Source organism: Lithobates pipiens, unplaced genomic scaffold, assembly GCF_037356315.1.
Source record: "Lithobates pipiens isolate NorthernLeopardFrog02 unplaced genomic scaffold, aLitPip1_a1.2 Scaffold_1, whole genome shotgun sequence".
In the NCBI taxonomy this organism is placed as follows: domain Eukaryota; kingdom Metazoa; phylum Chordata; class Amphibia; order Anura; family Ranidae; genus Lithobates; species Lithobates pipiens.
This window is the reverse complement of record NW_027507685.1, coordinates 187,927,109-187,943,682: the sequence shown is the minus strand read 5'-3', so window position 1 is coordinate 187,943,682 and position 16,574 is coordinate 187,927,109. Positions and strand designations below refer to the sequence as shown.

Here is a 16,574-nt window from a genome sequence, read left to right as displayed (position 1 = left end):
GTTTTTTGCCTTTATTAATTTTTCTGTATTTGTGGTCTTACTACTTTTATTATTATTATTATTATTATATTATTATTTTATTATTTCATTGGATACCTTCTGATAAATATACTTTTCAATTGGTATTTGAAAGGAATTTTTTTGTAATTCCTCTTTTTCCCTCAATGTATTTTTATGATAATTTTGCATTTTTATTTTATAGTTCTTAAAAGATTCTGGAGGGTTATAATTATGGGTTTGCCTCTGCGTAATGGTAGGGCAAAATTTTTACCCTTTTCTCCTTATGCAAAATGGTGGACTGGGTGATAGTATGGGCATTCCAGTCCTCTTTCCCTCACCTAACATGGTGGATTGAGAGGACAACATGGAGCTCAGACCGAGGCTGTTTGTTTATGATTTTGTATATAGGCGGTGCGTCAGAACGCCGTCCCGCATCCCGTGAACACGTCCGTTTGAGACGAAACGCGCGTAGGGAGATAGGCGTTCTGACGTCTCTGCGTTCTACGCCCAACCAGGAAGTGCGGGCGGCACACGAGTCCGGCCGGCTCGTTTTTTATGTGATCGTTTTTTCTTTACGTATGTGAGTGTAATTTTTTTAAATTCTACTTTATTAAACCAAGTGGTTTTACGCTATGCGAGTGTCTTTGATCTTTTATATATGATCCACGATACCCTTGTTCCCTGATTGGAGGCTTCGTACTGGAGATAGAGACAGCGTGGTGTCAGCAATCTACGACACCTTCGTTCCTTGATTGGAGCCTTCGTATTGGAGCCTTCGTATTGGAGACATAGATGGTGGGATGCCTGTGACGGTTCACCCAGAAACCCCTGTGCTGTTGCCTTATTGATCTCACTAACACTGGGATCTAAAGCTCTGGTAAGCGGCCCCTCTTCTCACTGGTGGAGGATTGTTTTGAATATTTTCTACATACACGCATTTGTGGATAAAAAATTTTTCACCTTAATACCAAGTTTGAAGAATCAATAATAATATTTTTGGACTAAAAATATCATTTTTTCCTTTATCACATATGAACTCTTTATGGTTTTTGAATATTATTTTTATTAATATTATTCGTTTAGATTTAGCACACATTGTTATTTTTGTTTCAATTTACATTAATTATTGTGGGTGCTTTCTATATTATTTATACTAATTTCATTTCAGATTTAGTACACACTTTATTCACTCTATGATGATATGATAGTACTCATATATACTATTTACTAATCACATTTTTGTTTATTTAATATTGTTTTTTATGCTTACTTTGTATAGGTTTTGATTAGGTTTTAGGTGTTTGATTAATTTTTAATTTCTAATTTGTTTTTAGCGCAGCTCATTTTTTTCACCTATTTAGTTTGATATCGGAGTATTACGATTAGGGTTGCTGCTTTTAGGTTGCTTTCTTTTGTTGTTCGAGTAGCGCGGTTTACCCTTTGTACCGTGTTTGTAATCCTTCTCAGGAACCTTATTACCATGAATCAGAGTAAGTCTGTGCTGCTTTTTAGCTCGAAGATAAGAGCGCTTGAGACACTTATGGCTGTAGCTACGTTGTCGCAAACGCTCCTGTAATAGCTTTGCTTCCTTTTAAAAGAATATATCATCACTACAGTTCCTCCTCAATCGGAGGTACTGACTGTAGGGTATGCTAGAGACCAAAGGTGAAGGATGAGAGCTGGTGGCATGTAATACAGTATTTTCCGCTGAGGGCTTACGAAAGAGCGTAGACCCCAGACTGCCATCGGTAATAACAAAAATGTGAAGCTCTAAAAAGGTGAGAGAAGTCTGGCTCTTCTCCAACGTGAACTTTAGATTAAACTCGTTAATCTTTAGATTCTCGAAGAAGGCCAGAAGATCCTCCTCAGATCCCGTCCAAACAAAAAAAACATCATCTATATAGCGCCTCCAAATCGGAACCTGATCAAAGGCACCCTGTAGATTCTCCTGCACTAAAAAGTGTCACTCCCACCCCCCCCCAGGTACAGGTTGGCATAAGATGGGGCACATTTAGTCCCCATCGCAACCCCCTGCACCTGGAGGTAGTGGGAGCCACCAAACATAAAGATGTTGTTCTCCAAAATAAATTTAAGGAGACTCAAAACAAAATTAGAATATTCCGGAGTGCAGTTGCCGCCCTCGGAAATGAAGCCCTCCACAACTCACATCCCCAACTCGTGGGGTATAGAGTTGTAGAGGGCTTCAACATTGAGGGCAACAAGCCATGCACCCGGAGGAACTGATATGCCATCCAGGGCCTTCAATAGGTCTAACGTATCCTGTAAGTAGGAGGCCAGTCACTCAACATGAGGGTGAAGAAAATCGTCCACAAGCTCGCTGTCCTTCTCAGTCAAACAGTCATTGCCAGACACAATGGGACGTCCAGGCGGTCTGGTGGCATGCTTATGAATCTTTAGCAATGCGTACAGGGTGGGAGTTTTGGGTTCTCTGGGGCTCAAAAATTCCCAGGTCTGTTTAGTGATCAGTCCTTGATGATAAGTTAAGTTTAATAACTGCCTAAATCTGTCAGTGGTATATTTGACATGACTGTCAGGAATTTTTTTGTACCACTCCCTGTTAGATAACAATTGAATCACCATATCTTCATATTGCCGGTTGTCCAAAATCACCAAATTACACCCTTTATCCGATGGCTTGATAGTAATTTGAGTTTGTGATTGTAAAGAACGGAGAGCTTATTTTTGTTCAACCGTAAGGTTGGATATGCCAGGTTTATGCCAATGAGTCTTTTTAATTTCACCGATAACCTGCTGGGTGAAGGCCTAAATGTTGGGATTCCCCTGCGGGGCCGGGAAACTAGTAGATTTGGGTTTATATGTTTTAACCAAAGGAGCCACGGGAGGATGAACAGACGAAGAGGAAGCAGATAGGGCCTCTACCTCCAATAAGTCAGTCTCGTCAATGTGTCCCTCCTCCCACAACTCCATGAGCTCCTCCATGGCTTTTTATGTAATTGATGCTCATTCCCTGCCACTGAGGATTGGCAAGTCTATGAGCATCAGTCTCTAATTGAGGTTTGTCATAAAGAACCCGAAACATACGTTTTCGTGCAAACAAATTGATATCTTTGACCAACTCAAATTCATCAGTGACCTGGGTCAGGGAAAGGACTTGTAATTACAGGGACTCTGACCACTGGGTGCCATGGGTCGGCACAACAACAACAAAAGGAAAAAGAGTTCATTTTATTGTTTTAGAGAAAAAAAAAGTAATGATGCGGTTTTAGGAAAAAGAAAGTAGAGAGAAAAGTTTTAAGTTTAGAAGAGAAGACCCCATTGAGATTGTGAAGGGATCTTGCCTTCTAAGCCCTTGTACACACGGTCAGAGATTCAGACGGAATGTTTCCTATCGGACCGTTTTTTCGGATATTGCGACTATGTGTGGTCTGTATCGGACTGTTTCCGTCGGGAATATCCGACGGACCAACTTTTCCAACTTGCCGGTAAAATTTTCCGACAAAATGCTCCGATCGGACATACTCCGATCATGTGTAGCCTACTCCGACGGACAAAGTGCCACGCATGCTCAGATCAAATTCCTAGACCAAAACTATTGGCTACTAGCCTGAACGTAGTCCCGTCGTAACGAAATAACGTCATCACGTTATGTACAATCGGATTTTCCGACAACTGAGTCCAACCGTGTGTATGCAACATCACTTCCGGACCTCTTCCGGAATTAATCCGTCGGAATAACTCCGACGGATTTGGTTGTCGGAATCTCCGACCCTGTGTACGGGGGCTTAGAGTGTAATATATTTTGTATTTCTGTTTTTGTGTTTTCTTTTCAGGATTCACCAAGATCCTTTGTCAAGCTGTTGGAGATTGGGTGGTGTACATAGACAGAAATTGGGTGGTATGTGTATAGTCTGCTAATGTAAACTGTTTTCATGTGACAAAGTTAAATGTGTCTAATATTTCCTTCCCTTTTCTTTTTCCCAAACCCCAAAAAGTTCAGGTATTTTTGTAGTGTTAAGAGTTTTTTTTGCCAGACGATGAGGACATCGTCTAATTAACCTGTGGGAGTGTGTAGCGCCGGGCTTCTGAAGAGCACGCGCTATGTTTTTGTCAATTAAATTTTTCCTAAGACCATAGTTGGGTGTTAGGGTTAATTGCAGTAAATTATGGTCTCGGCATCAGTTTGGCTGGACTGTATTGTGTTCTGCCTGGTCATAGGTGTGGGTATCACCTTTGGCAGGCATTGTAACGCAGTCTGGTTGGACACATTGGGTACCAATCTCTCTCTTGGAGCCAATCAGTGGGTGCGTTGTCTCGCTGTGTATTCCGGGAGAGGGTACTTAAGGTGCTGAGGTCACGTGTTTCTGGGTTCTGGTCCAGAAGTATGTTCTGACTCCATGGTCCTGGTCCTCCTGACCAGCCTCCAGCGGCCCTCATGGCCTGGGGTGCTGATCCATCCGTTTCCGAGTCTCGGGCTGGCTGGCTCGAGACACAGTAACTGGAAGGAGGGTGGTCTGGTGCCGTCTCGGGTTTGAAGAGGCCCAGCAACTGAAAATGCAACCAGAGGAGGACTCTTCAGAAGAGGGCCATGCACAGGGCTGCCTGCTCGGTAAGAACTGGGAAGCTAAGCTGGAAAGGACACCAAGTGAATCCATACTCTTATGGTATCGCCGGACTGGCTGCGAGATACTGGTACCGTATGAGAGTTCCTAGTTTCATCTTTCAGTTATAACAGTTCTACAACCAAGTCTGTGGCAGAGACTTTGCTTATTCTAAAGTTCTACAACCAAGTCTGTGGCAGAGACTTTGCTTTGTCTGAATCAACTGTCGGTTGCTAAATTCGCTAAGAGGGGATTTATCCAATAACTGTAATATCCAGTTGCGAATGGCTATTCCCTGGATTACCTAGAGAGAGACTTTTCAAGTGTCAGCAGTTTCAAGAGTACCTGAGCTTTACTACCCATACCCTCTATTCCCTACTGAGAGACTGTGTTCTGTTCAACGTTTTGCAAATAAAAATCCCTGAAGTGGATTCAAGTGTCGGTCTCTGCAGTTTTTTTGGGCCATCGACCTCAGGAAACCCCTAGACGAGCGCGAGGAGGAGAAGGTAACGCTAAGCCCAAAAAAATAAAAAACAGTAACTCCTTCGGGGGTCAGTGCTACATAGAAAACAAAAAGTTAAATAAATAATAATAATATATATTTTTTTAAAGCGCTCCCACCCCTCTGTGCTCGTGTGCATTTAATGGTCACATCTGGGGTGCCTTATTGGCCTTTTTGTTTCTGCGTGTGTTCCTAGAATGTGCCGGTGTGCATGGGGCCTCCGTGTACAGTTCATTAAAGTGATTCTAAAGAAAATAATTAAAATAACAAACATGTTATACTTATACTATACAGCTCTGCACAATAGTTTTGCGCAGAGCACCCCAGATCCTCTTTTTTTGGTCCCCCTGCCAGTGGTTCTGGCCCCTCCCCTTTAAAAATGTAAAGCTCCCCATACTTCCGTGCTTGTGCGCAGTAGTGAACACATGTGTAAATCGGACACGCATAAATAAACGGTACCACACATGTGAGGTATTGCTGCAAACGAGCAAGAGCAATAATTCTGGTGCTAGACCTCCTCTGTAACCCTAAACTGGTAACCTGTAAAGGTGTTTAAAGCATCCTCTATGGAGATTTTCAGGTACTGTAGTTTGTTGCCACTCCAGGTCGTGAGTGTGCGCAATTTTAAAGCATGACATGTTAGGTATCTATTTACTCGGTGTAACATCTTTCACATTATACAAAAAAAATGGGATTTATAATTTGGGGGTTATAATAATTTTTCTAGCAAAAGATACTGATTTAACCACTTGCCGGCCAGCTGCCATCATTATACTGCGGTAGGTCGGCACGATCCCACGTCATCCGTCATGGCTATACGCTGGGTAGCGGGATCGGGATAGCAGGCATGTGCGCCGCTGCACTGTGGGGGTGCCGATGCTCGTGGCTGACGGTCGCGATGACCACCGGCCACGAGTGATCGCGGGCACAAGAGGCAGAACTGGGACTCTGAGATTCTGTTCTGTGAGGAGACACAGATCGTGTGTTCCTAATAGCTAGGAATCATGATCTGTCATTTCCTCTAGGTCAGCCCCTCCCCCTTCAGTTAGAAAAACACACAGGGAACACTTAACCCCATTGATCGCCCCCTAGTGTTTAACCCCTTCACTGCCAGTGTCATTTACATAGTAATTTGTGCATTTTTATAGCACCGATCGCTGTATAAGTGCCAATGGTCCCAAAAATGTGTCAAAAGTGTCCGATGTGTCTGCCATAATATCGCAGTCCCAATAAAAATCGCAGATCGCCACCATTACTAATATAAAAAATTAAACAAAACACAATAAACCTATCCACTATTTTGTAAACGCTATAACTTTTGCGCAAACTAATCAATATACACTTATTGTGATTTTTTTTTTTACCAAAAATATGTAGAAGAATACATATCAGCTTAAACTGAGAAAAAATTTGCTTTTTTTAAAAAAAAAAAAAAAAGGGGATATTTATTATAGCAAAAAGTACAAAATATTGTGGGTTTTTTTTTTTCAAAATGTACGCTTTTTTTTGTTTATAGCGCAAAAAATGTAAACCGCAGAGGTGATAAACTACCACCAAAAGAAAGCTCTATTTGAGGGGGGAAAAAGGACATCCATTTTGTTTGGCTGCAGCTTTGCAAGGCCATGCATATCTCAGTTAAAGAGGAAGTAAAACTCTGATGGGTTTTACTTCCTCTTTTTCTCCCTGTATAGCCTGCAAATGAAAAGCATAATGGGCTAGTTTGCATCGCATACTAGCCCATTATGTGACACTTACCTGCAAAAGAATCCAGCGTTGTCCCCTGTGTAGGCAGCGTCCATCTTCAAGCCCCCCTTCCTTCCGGGCCACAGACTCCGACTCTGTGATTCGCCGGAGCCACGTGATGTCAATCCCGTGCTTGCGCACAGTAATGGCACATGCTAGGGAAGAAACGGCATGGAGTTTAGTTTCTTCCCCGCGCATGCGACTGACTAGTGAATTGGCGCACGTTTAGGAGATATTTCCACTACCTAAAAGTTAGGCTTACCTATAGGTAGAAGTCCCCAAAAAAAGGGTTTACAACCACTTTAAAGCGACGCAGTCCTGAATTGCAAAAAGTGCCCTGGTCAGGAAGGGGGTAAAATCTTCCGGGGCTGGAGCGGTTAAAGTGTACTTTTTTCCCCCTAAAAAAATGCACGTTTGCAAAACTGCTACGCAAATACTGAAGCACCATGTTATTCTCTAGCATCTGTATAATGCTTGGGGGGCAAAAAATACTGATTTAAACTTATAAACAAAATGTGCCAGAAAAAGCCTGGTCTTCAAGCGGTTAACAAAAATAAACATCCGCCCTAACCATACTGTGCCAGTAGGTGGCGGCGACGTGCACAAGATCACGTTTTACTTCTGGGCCGCTGTGAGTTGGAGCTGTGCTCAATGTTAAGCGCCACTCCTGAGCTGCCCAGTAGGTGTCGCTGTTGTGGAGCAGCAGCTCTCCTCTAGCATTCACCCCCGTCTATCGTTCCGGTGTTTCTATGGTCGCCCGGCGGTTTGATTGGCTGCTCGGACCACGTGAGTAGTGTTTGCGGAAGCGACTGTGCATGTGTGTATTGACTGGGGGGAGGAGTGCAATGGCTCAGGCGGCTCAGACTAACAAATCCCCGCCGGAGGACCGGCCCCGTCCGCGGAACGTGTCCCGGGAGGAGGCTCTGAAGCTGGAGGGATACAGACATGCCTGCCATGTCATGCTGTATGCGCCCACCAGCGCCAAACTCTTCGACCGTGTCCCCATCAGATACATTGTGCTGGTGAGAGCTGGGGGGGGGGGGGATAAAGAGTAGCTGTCCTATGACTGCCTGGCAAAGGGTTTTATTTGAGGTGACCCTTCCCCCCTCTTGGCTTCACTTGTTGTCACCCTATACTTTTGGGACGTAGAGGTTTGCCTGTTTTTAATTTTTTTGCGTATTTGTTGCATTTGATGAGGTGCTTTTAAAAGGGTTAAGGTACATGAGTTATTTTTTTTTTGTTTTGTTCCCCCCCCCTTAACCGCTTCACCCCCAGAAGTTTTTACCCCTTTCCTGACCAAAGCACTTTTTGTGATTCGGCACTGCGTTGCTTTAACTGACAACTGCACGGTTGTGTGACTTTGCACCCAAACGAAATTTATGTTTTTTTTCCCCACAAACAGAGCTTTCTTTTGGTGGTATTTCATCACCTCTGCGATTTATTTTTTATTTTTTTCAAAAATGGCCCTAGCCAGCCATATTACGGATTGATGTCCGCACTGTGGCTCCATTACCCTGACTGGGCGTTGAAGGCGCTCGTGCGCACCCCCGGGGGCGCACATTGCGGTGATCGTGGTGCTGTGTGTCGCTCTGACTCACCGCAACTCCGATTGTGGTAAAGAGCCTATGACGTGGGCTCTTAACCACGTGATCAGCTGTGACCAATCACAACGGTAACCGGGAAGTGCCGGTAAGCGGCTTTCCGCGGTTTGCGCTGATAGAGAGATCCGATCGGTGGCTCTCCTGACAGGGATGGGGGGAGCATCAGTGCATTAATTATCAGTGCCCATCTGTAATGCCTGTCAGTGCCCTTCACAGATGCCAACCAGTGTCCATTAGTAATGACTGTCAGTACCTCCTTGTCAGTGCTGCCTATTGGTGCCATCTATCAGTGCCTCCTCATCAGTGCTTGTCAGTGAAGGAGAAAACAAAATGTTATAACAGAAACAAAGAAAACTGACATTTTTGAAAAAAAAAAATTTAAATGTTGTCTTTTTTTTAGTTTGTTTATTTAAAAAAATATAAAACCCAGTGATGATCAAATACCACCAAAAGATAACTCTGATTGTGCAGATTTTTTTAAAAATAAAAAGTCATATGGGTACAGCGTTGGATGGCCGCACAATTTTCATTCAAAGTGTGACAGCGCTGAGAGCTGATAATAAGCCTGGGCAGAAAGGGGGTGAAAGTGCCCAGTATTGAAGTGGTTTGGTAACATCAAAGTTTATCTAATTTATAAGGGGGAAACAACCTACACATGATGCATATATCGCTGTGCCTGGACAAGGGTGTGTCAACTAGTGGGAGCTAAAAGGAAGGCCAAAGGATTGCCAATACCTAATAACGCGTACACACGATCGGAATTCCGGCCAGAAAAAGACAGATGAGAGCTTTTCATGGGAAAATGCGACCGTGTGTATGTTCCTTTGGAATTTAGCTGTCTGAATTTCTGCCAGCTAAAAATTGATAGCATGTCCTCAATTTTCCCGATGGAAAAACTCTATCAGAAATTCCGATCGTGTGTATGCAAGTCTGACACTCAAAATCACGCATGCTCAGATTCAACTATGAGACAGAAGCTATTGGCTACTGGCTATTGAACTTCCTTTTTCTAGTCCTGTTGTACGTGTTGTACATCATCGCGTTCTAAACAATCGGAATTTGGTGTGATCGGTTGTAGGCAAGACAGCTTGAGCGAAATTCCGTCGGGAAAACCATCAGAGCTTCTTCCGACGAAATTCCGATTGTTTGTACGCAGCATTAGGAAAAGTTGATGCTTTTGGAGGGTAAATACACACTTGGAATGGTCTACTCCTAGAGACAGTTGAGATAATGGTTGTCCCAAAATTCTGTAGATGTCTATATCAATCCTAGTATAACCCAATTTCCTTGACTCTGGCAGCCCTCCAGCTGTTATGGAACTACATGTCACATGAGGCATTGTAACTGTTACAAGTGTGACTCCCACAGGCAGAGGCTTGATGGGACTTGTAGTTCTGCAACAGCTGCAGGGCCACCAGTTTAACACCCCCTGCTCTAGACTATCTGGGTTCCTCTTCCTACCCATAACCGTGAATGTCCATCTACCCAGGCTTTCTAAAATGTAGAGAATCTAGTACAGTAGCCTTTCTCAATCAGAGTTTGGTGGAACTAGAAGATGCCCTAATCTTTAGCAGGGGTTCTCTGAGACCGGAGCAATATTTCATGGGCTCTTCCATATTAAAGGTTTGAGAAAGGCTGTTCTATGGTCAACGAGCACAGCAGCACAATCTGAGCTTCTCACAACATTTGTAGAGTACTGTACTTTTTTGGCTTTAATCCTTAATTGGTTTGACTGTTGTTTTTCCGTATCTTTTCTCTGTCTCAGATGATGATGAGGTTTGACGGTCGCCTTGGTTTTCCAGGAGGATTTGTAGATCTGAGAGATGCTTCTCTGGAAGATGGCCTGAACCGGGAACTGCTAGAGGAACTGGGCCCCTATTTTAACACCCTAAAAGTGACGGAACAGGATTATAAGAGTTCTCAGGTCCGAGAGATTCCACAGAAGGCCGTCACACATTTCTTTGCCAAAGAACTAAAAGTAGAAGAGATGGAAGCCATTGAAAAAGAGGCTGTCCATGCAAAAGACCATGGATTAGAGGTGTGTGGAACGTATGAAGTGTTCATCTTTTGTAGCTCATGTTATGTGGTTTGCCTAAATACATTTTTTTGTGGTGTGGGGGGACGTGGTGATGAGCAGTACTTTAATTTTTTTTTTATGACTGCGCATTTTAAAATACTTCCAACTTGGGTTTTGTGTGACGGGTTTTTCTGGAGAAACCCCACGAAGATTGACGGTCATGCCAATCCAGAGTTGTAAGTCTTTTAAGAAGCTGGTAGCTATTTGCCCAACATGAGTAAATGAACACTTGTATCATATTATGATGAAAAACAGACGACTTGGCAGGACACATTCCTATACTAGTATGAGCTAGAGCTAGTACTCTTATCTTGGTGACATCATATACAGAGTTGGCCATCTTAGTCCAGTAGGAGAAAAGTTTAATTATAGTCAGTCTTGTACATGGACAGTTTGCTCTTCTTTACCTGTCGCAGCAGCAGTGCGGAGAGGGGGGCACTGTGCATGCGCAAGGTGCAGTTATGATGGGAGTGTGGCTGAATCTATGGGGATTTCCAGAACACACTGGGGTCCATTGGATGTTTCCCATCACTAGTTTTTCAACCAGGCTGTGGGTAAACGGCATTTTTTTTAAAGCTAAAAGTAATAGACTTGTACTGTAGATTTCTCCCATTCAGCCCACGGCCTAAATAAGCAAAACTACAGTAAAACCTTGGTTTGAGAGCGTTTTGCAAGATGAGCAAAATTTTGAAATAGATTTTGAATTGATATAAAAGTAGCATTACGTCACAACGTAGTATAAAAAAGAGAGGCGCCTCTAAGTGTAGCAATATGGGTACATTTTAATGAAGGTACAATATTTAGCAACTCACATGGTTGATGATTAAAACAGGCACATCTAAGTATGCAGGCATCCAAGGAACCCTATTGCTACACTTGGAGGCACCTCTCTTCTCTTTAATACTCTAGCACAGGGGTGCCCAACCAGTGGCCCGCGGAGCCCTCTGATGTGGCCCGCGACCTCCTGCTCTGGGATGGCTGGTTGGCAAGCCCAGATCATGGGTTCTCGACCTGGCATCCCAGAGTATCAGTGTTGTGAATGAAGCCGGCGGTAGAGGAAGCAATCGGTTGCATAGCAGAGCTACATAAGACCATGCTTCCTGTATAGCGACACCTCCTGTCACAGGCAGAATGATACCAAATGCACTCTGCCTGGAACAGCTGGCGATACCTGAATTGAAGACTTTTATTAAAGGTATGTTTAATTCTATAATCACAGTGTATAGGGGCATATGTTTTCTGCAGTGGTTACCAGGCTGCTTTCAAACTGCACTGAGCCATAGACCTCTGTTATTACCTACGGGTTTGGTGCACTTCCAGAAAGCGCGCAACACCTGCAAGATATAATAGAATTCTATGGCAAAGTGCAGCTAGCCCACAGAAAAGCCAGAGGTGCACTGCTCTGGGTAGACCACAGCACATCAGTGTGAAAGCAGCCTCAGGCCCCTTTCACATGATTGGTCCGACTCAATCAGACCCTCCTTTTACCTCTATGGAGCGGCAAATGTAAACAGACTTGTGTCCGTTTACACTTGCATACCTTAAATCCGATCCGCTAAAAAGAAAAAGAAAAAACAGAAAGGGATCTGTCCCCTTCCATATGGGCAGATTGGAGGGCCCATAGAGTGCAGTGGGCTATGTCCGTGTCCGCTCTGCATATGCGGAGTGTACACGGACCTGTCATCCGCCCACTCCGCTCTTTGTGGCCCGTGACTGGTTACCAAGCTGCTTAAGTGGCCCTTGCTCTTCAAAAGGTTGGGCACCCCTGCTCTAGCACCTGCTGGAGTTTGCTTCTAATCCCCTTGTGGAGGCTTCCGTTTGTGGATGGACAGTTTATGGTTGCACAGCCTATCACATTGCTATAATCTTTTTATATGGACTATAAACTGAAGGACCTATTAATAAATGGTTGTGGAACCAATCCATTTGAGTTTCCATTATATCTTATGGGAAAATATATTGATATACAAGTGCTTTGGATTACAAGCATGTTTCTGGAACGAATTATACTCGCAATCCAAGGTTTTACTGTACATGATTCCCCATCTACACTAAAGAGCATGGATGGAGGAATCTGCACTACCAGCAACTGTGCGAATACTTGAACAGTGACTGCATCTGATTAGTTGCAATGCAAACACTGTTGATTGACTATTTTTAAAATTAAGTTTGTTGGGCTGGGTGGTGCCCGGCTTCGGCATCAATCGGCTAAAATTCCAATATGGCTAGCCTTAAGCTGACATTGGATGGACAGAAATTCACCTGGTTCAGTAAAGACTGAATGTTGATCCATGTGTATCCGTGAGGGTTTGAGAGAAGTCGATCGGGCTTGTTAGAAGTTTTTATCTTTATAAGCCTCTGTTTTCATAAAATAATGTTTGGGGGTTCTAGGTAATCTTGTACGGACGAGACATGGTCCCTAATAATATCGTTTAAGTTTTTTTTTTCTTTTTCTTTTTATCTTTTAGGTTATGGGATTAATCAGAGTTCCCCTTTATACGCTACGTGATGGTTTTGGAGGTCTTCCTGCCTTTCTTTCAAACAACTTCATTGGAAACTCCAAAAGCCAACTCCTATACGGGCTGCGTTCCCTCCGCCTACTACGTGAAGACCACATCCAAGACGCAATATGGTCTAGTCAGAATATTCAGTTTTGAGTGTGTCAGTTGTTAAGGGAGATACAGATGATTTCCTTGTGGCGTGGTTATGGATTGAAATAATATGGATATAAAAAAAAGATTTCTGAAAATATCAGTCTCTCGATGCCAGTATGTTATGATTGGTCGAAGCACTTCAAAGCTTACCCCAGCTAAAAATGAAATTTTCTTTCTTAAGTAGGTGTAATTAAGTTGATTGATTAAACGGATACTAACTACTGAAGGATACCATGAGAACATTGTCCAACCTTACCTGATGGCTTGTAGCCAGTGCAGTGGCATCATACTTCCATTGCTTGGGTTTTCTTTCCATTCCTGTGGAGCTGCCAGTATGGGGAGTATGATGCCATCGTTCTGTCTAAAACCAGAAGGAAGAACGCAGCCTCGTCCTTCAGCTAGAACAGTAAAGGGCATCACCTGCTTATTACTGATATATTTGTATTGGTTGGCTTGGATTCCAATAGACTTTTATTGGTCTAGGATTCATTTTTTATTTTTTAATGTTGGAGAAAGTTGAGTTTTACTGCTATTTGGGGCTTCATTAGAGAATTTTCACTTCCTGTCCTATTGACAATGGTTTGACCAGGCAGAAAATCTGCAACAAGACACAGGCTACAATGCTGATTTAGGTTGTAGACTTCCCTGTTCTACAAATGTTTTTTTTTTTTTTGGCCTATGTTGCTGTTGGATAATTTCCCTCATCTGGCTGGTGTAACTGTTGTCACCCCTACAGGAAGTGAAGGGGAATCTTTCTTATGGAGCCCCAGATACCAGTAAAAACCTTACAGGAGCGCTACTAAAAAGAAGAAGAAAAAGTTTTGGCTGGAAATACAGCTCATGCTTTGTGACATAATGAAGAATTTAACTGTGCTAGTGCTTGAATATATACTGTACTCTAATGTTAATGCAAAAATGCGCTTTTTTTTTTCTTCTTCTTTCTGATTGTTAACTTTAATGATTTTGGTTCAGGGGACTGCACATTGAATACAGTTTGTTGGTGTCAAGGATATATTTTACACTGTTGGCGCCATTAGTTAAAGGTTTATTTTACCTTTACATTGCATTTCCAAGAAAAAATAAATACCTGTCTATTCTAGCATCTCAAGTATATTAAAAAGCAGTCGTCTTGTTTTTAAATGCATAATGGCATGCCTGTAGGCCATGCACAGCCTCTCTCTAAAGACAAATGAGGGGGGAGGGAAGACAGCGCACCTGCTCTAGTGTAGTCCGTTGCAACCAATTTAAATAAAAAAAAAAAAGTGAAAAACATGTGTATTTACAAGTGTATGAAAACCACACTTCAAAGTCTCCTCTCCTCTCCCGCCCATGGGTGCTGAACCGGTGGCCCTCCAGCTGTTGAACTACAAGTCCCATCATGCCTCTGTTTTTTCACAAAACTTCAAAAGATGGAAACTTCCCCCATCCCCACTTGCCGCTGGATGCGTGGCTCTACCAGCGCACAGACTCGCACTCTGGCCTGTCCAAAACCTGCATTATGCGCTGTCTCTCCCCCTTCTGCTGCACAGTGCTGAGCTCAGACGCTGCTGCATCGGGAGGGAAGTGAGCATACTTCACAGGTTTTGATCAAGCTGGAGCAATTGTTCCTGTGTTTTGATGGGGCTGCACATGCGATGGCAGGGCTGTGTTGCCTAGGAGGGTTGCTCAACATAGAAATTTTGTGGACAGGCTGGGGAGAGCCTGCAAGTAGGGCTACAATTAAGCAATGCACTGCGCACCCACAGGTTTTGAATGAACCAGAGCACTCATTCCTGTGCTGATAAGGCTGTGTCCCCAACGCCAGGCAAGAGGGTTGCCCATTCTAGAAGTTTTGTGGACAGGCTGGGGAGAGGTTGCACAAGCCTACAGGTATGCCCTCTTCTCACTTTTTTTTTTTTTTTTTTATATAAATCTGAGGACTGCTTTTTAATATACCAATGAAGCTGGAATGCATAGGTAATGTTTTTGGAAAGGTGAACTAACCCCTTGAGAGGGTTCTTCTAATAAACTAACAGCCATAACAGAGCCAGTAAACTAATGCTGCCTGTTCAAAACGTTTTTTGTTTTTACCTATGTTATCTCATATGTTGCCTATCTTATCTCATCATATGTTATACATCACAGCCTAGCCCCTACCATGGTTTCAGTACTACCTTTCTTTAAATCGGTATTAGCTTAGGCAAAATCCAGTTCTCAGACCTGCTTATTGGTTACTTTGGCATTGAGAGAGAAGGGGTGTGGGTGGTATGCACTATGGGGGGTACTTTGCTGCAATAGGTGACAAAAAAGACATGGACTGTCAACTTCTTCTTTACTACCGCTGTTATTTAATAGTTTCATTTTTCCCTTCATTGGGATAGTTGCTGTATCAAACGAAGACCCCCATTTGTTTATAATTAAGTAAGAAAATAATTTCAAATTTGCGTCTTTATAAAATGTTTATTTTCAAATGAAATGTTCTAAAAATTACTGTATATACTATTTGTATAACAATTTTTTTTTATTTACAGTTTGAATACGTAGCAGTTTTATGCTTTGTTTTTTTTTGTTTTTTTGCACTAATAAATGCATTTCACTGATCCTGTAGTAAATACCACATTGCATTCTGAGCTCTTAATTTTACTCTAAACCGAATATATCTTTGAGTTACTTCTAACTTGGTGACACACCTTTCTGTGACAAAAGGCACAGGCATGGTGGGCTGATGATGCAGATTTTAACTGAGGCAGTGGCTTAGCATTGTTAATGCTGCTATTGGCAGGATCTCCAGGTATGACATTTGGTGAGGCAATGGTGGTGCCACTCTCATGTAAACCTGGACTTGCTTGCTTTAGAGTGGGATGAGAAGATTCTGCAGAGGGTGTGGCCACTGATAGTTTGCAAGCCTGTAGCTTGTCAATCAACACCTTACTGCACTTAATCCTGCCCACAGCTTTTTGGCTTGACTGCACTGCCTCGGCTGCTGAAACCGTTCCTGCAGCGCGTTTATGGATGTTAGCCCTGGCAGATGATGTGGGCACCCCCAAAATGCAGATACTAAACCTAATTTGATCTTTATCAAAGCTAATGGCCCCCAGGCTACTTTGTTGTGGGCTGACACCAGGTTGCCGCCCTTTGGGGTTCGCCCCACTAGGGGGATGTGGGAGCAGAATGAATAAGATGCAGAGACCTTAGGCCAAAGCAAAGTTTGGAACAAGCAAAGGGTCTTGGCGGGCAGCAAGTAGTCACAGTTCTGGTTGGCAATGAAGAAGGCAAGACATGAGAGAATGGCCAGGCAATACTGGTCAGCAATAATAGGTAACAGGCTTCAGCATTATAGCTTTTGCACTTGGCTAGCGCACACAGCGCTAGCTACTTCAAAGGCTGGAGGTTAAAATGCCCTTTTGGCAAAAGGATATGCCAAGCTTTTCCCAAAGA

At 43.2% G+C, this 16,574-nt stretch overlaps 1 protein-coding gene across 1 annotated transcript; it reads left to right on the top strand.

Annotated features, from left to right (window-relative positions):
- Positions 1-7,619: 7,619 nt before the first annotated feature.
- LOC143980629 (U8 snoRNA-decapping enzyme-like) lies at positions 7,620-15,753 on the top strand. Its single transcript, XM_077479017.1, has 3 exons — positions 7,620-7,847; positions 10,192-10,464; positions 12,972-15,753. Exons 1-3 carry the CDS (start codon positions 7,641-7,643, stop codon positions 13,158-13,160), a joined length of 669 nt encoding a protein of 222 aa, XP_077335143.1. The 5' UTR covers positions 7,620-7,640; the 3' UTR covers positions 13,161-15,753.
- The last annotated feature ends 821 nt before the right edge of the window (positions 15,754-16,574 follow it).

Coding starts and splice junctions, on each gene's coding strand:
- LOC143980629 (XM_077479017.1), top strand. CDS start 7,641: ATGTGTGTATTGACTGGGGGGAGGAGTGCAATGGCTCAGGCGGCTCAG. Junction 7,848..10,191: donor CCATCAGATACATTGTGCTG/GTGAGAGCTGGG, acceptor TCTCTGTCTCAG/ATGATGATGAGGTTTGACGG. Junction 10,465..12,971: donor CAAAAGACCATGGATTAGAG/GTGTGTGGAACG, acceptor TTTATCTTTTAG/GTTATGGGATTAATCAGAGT.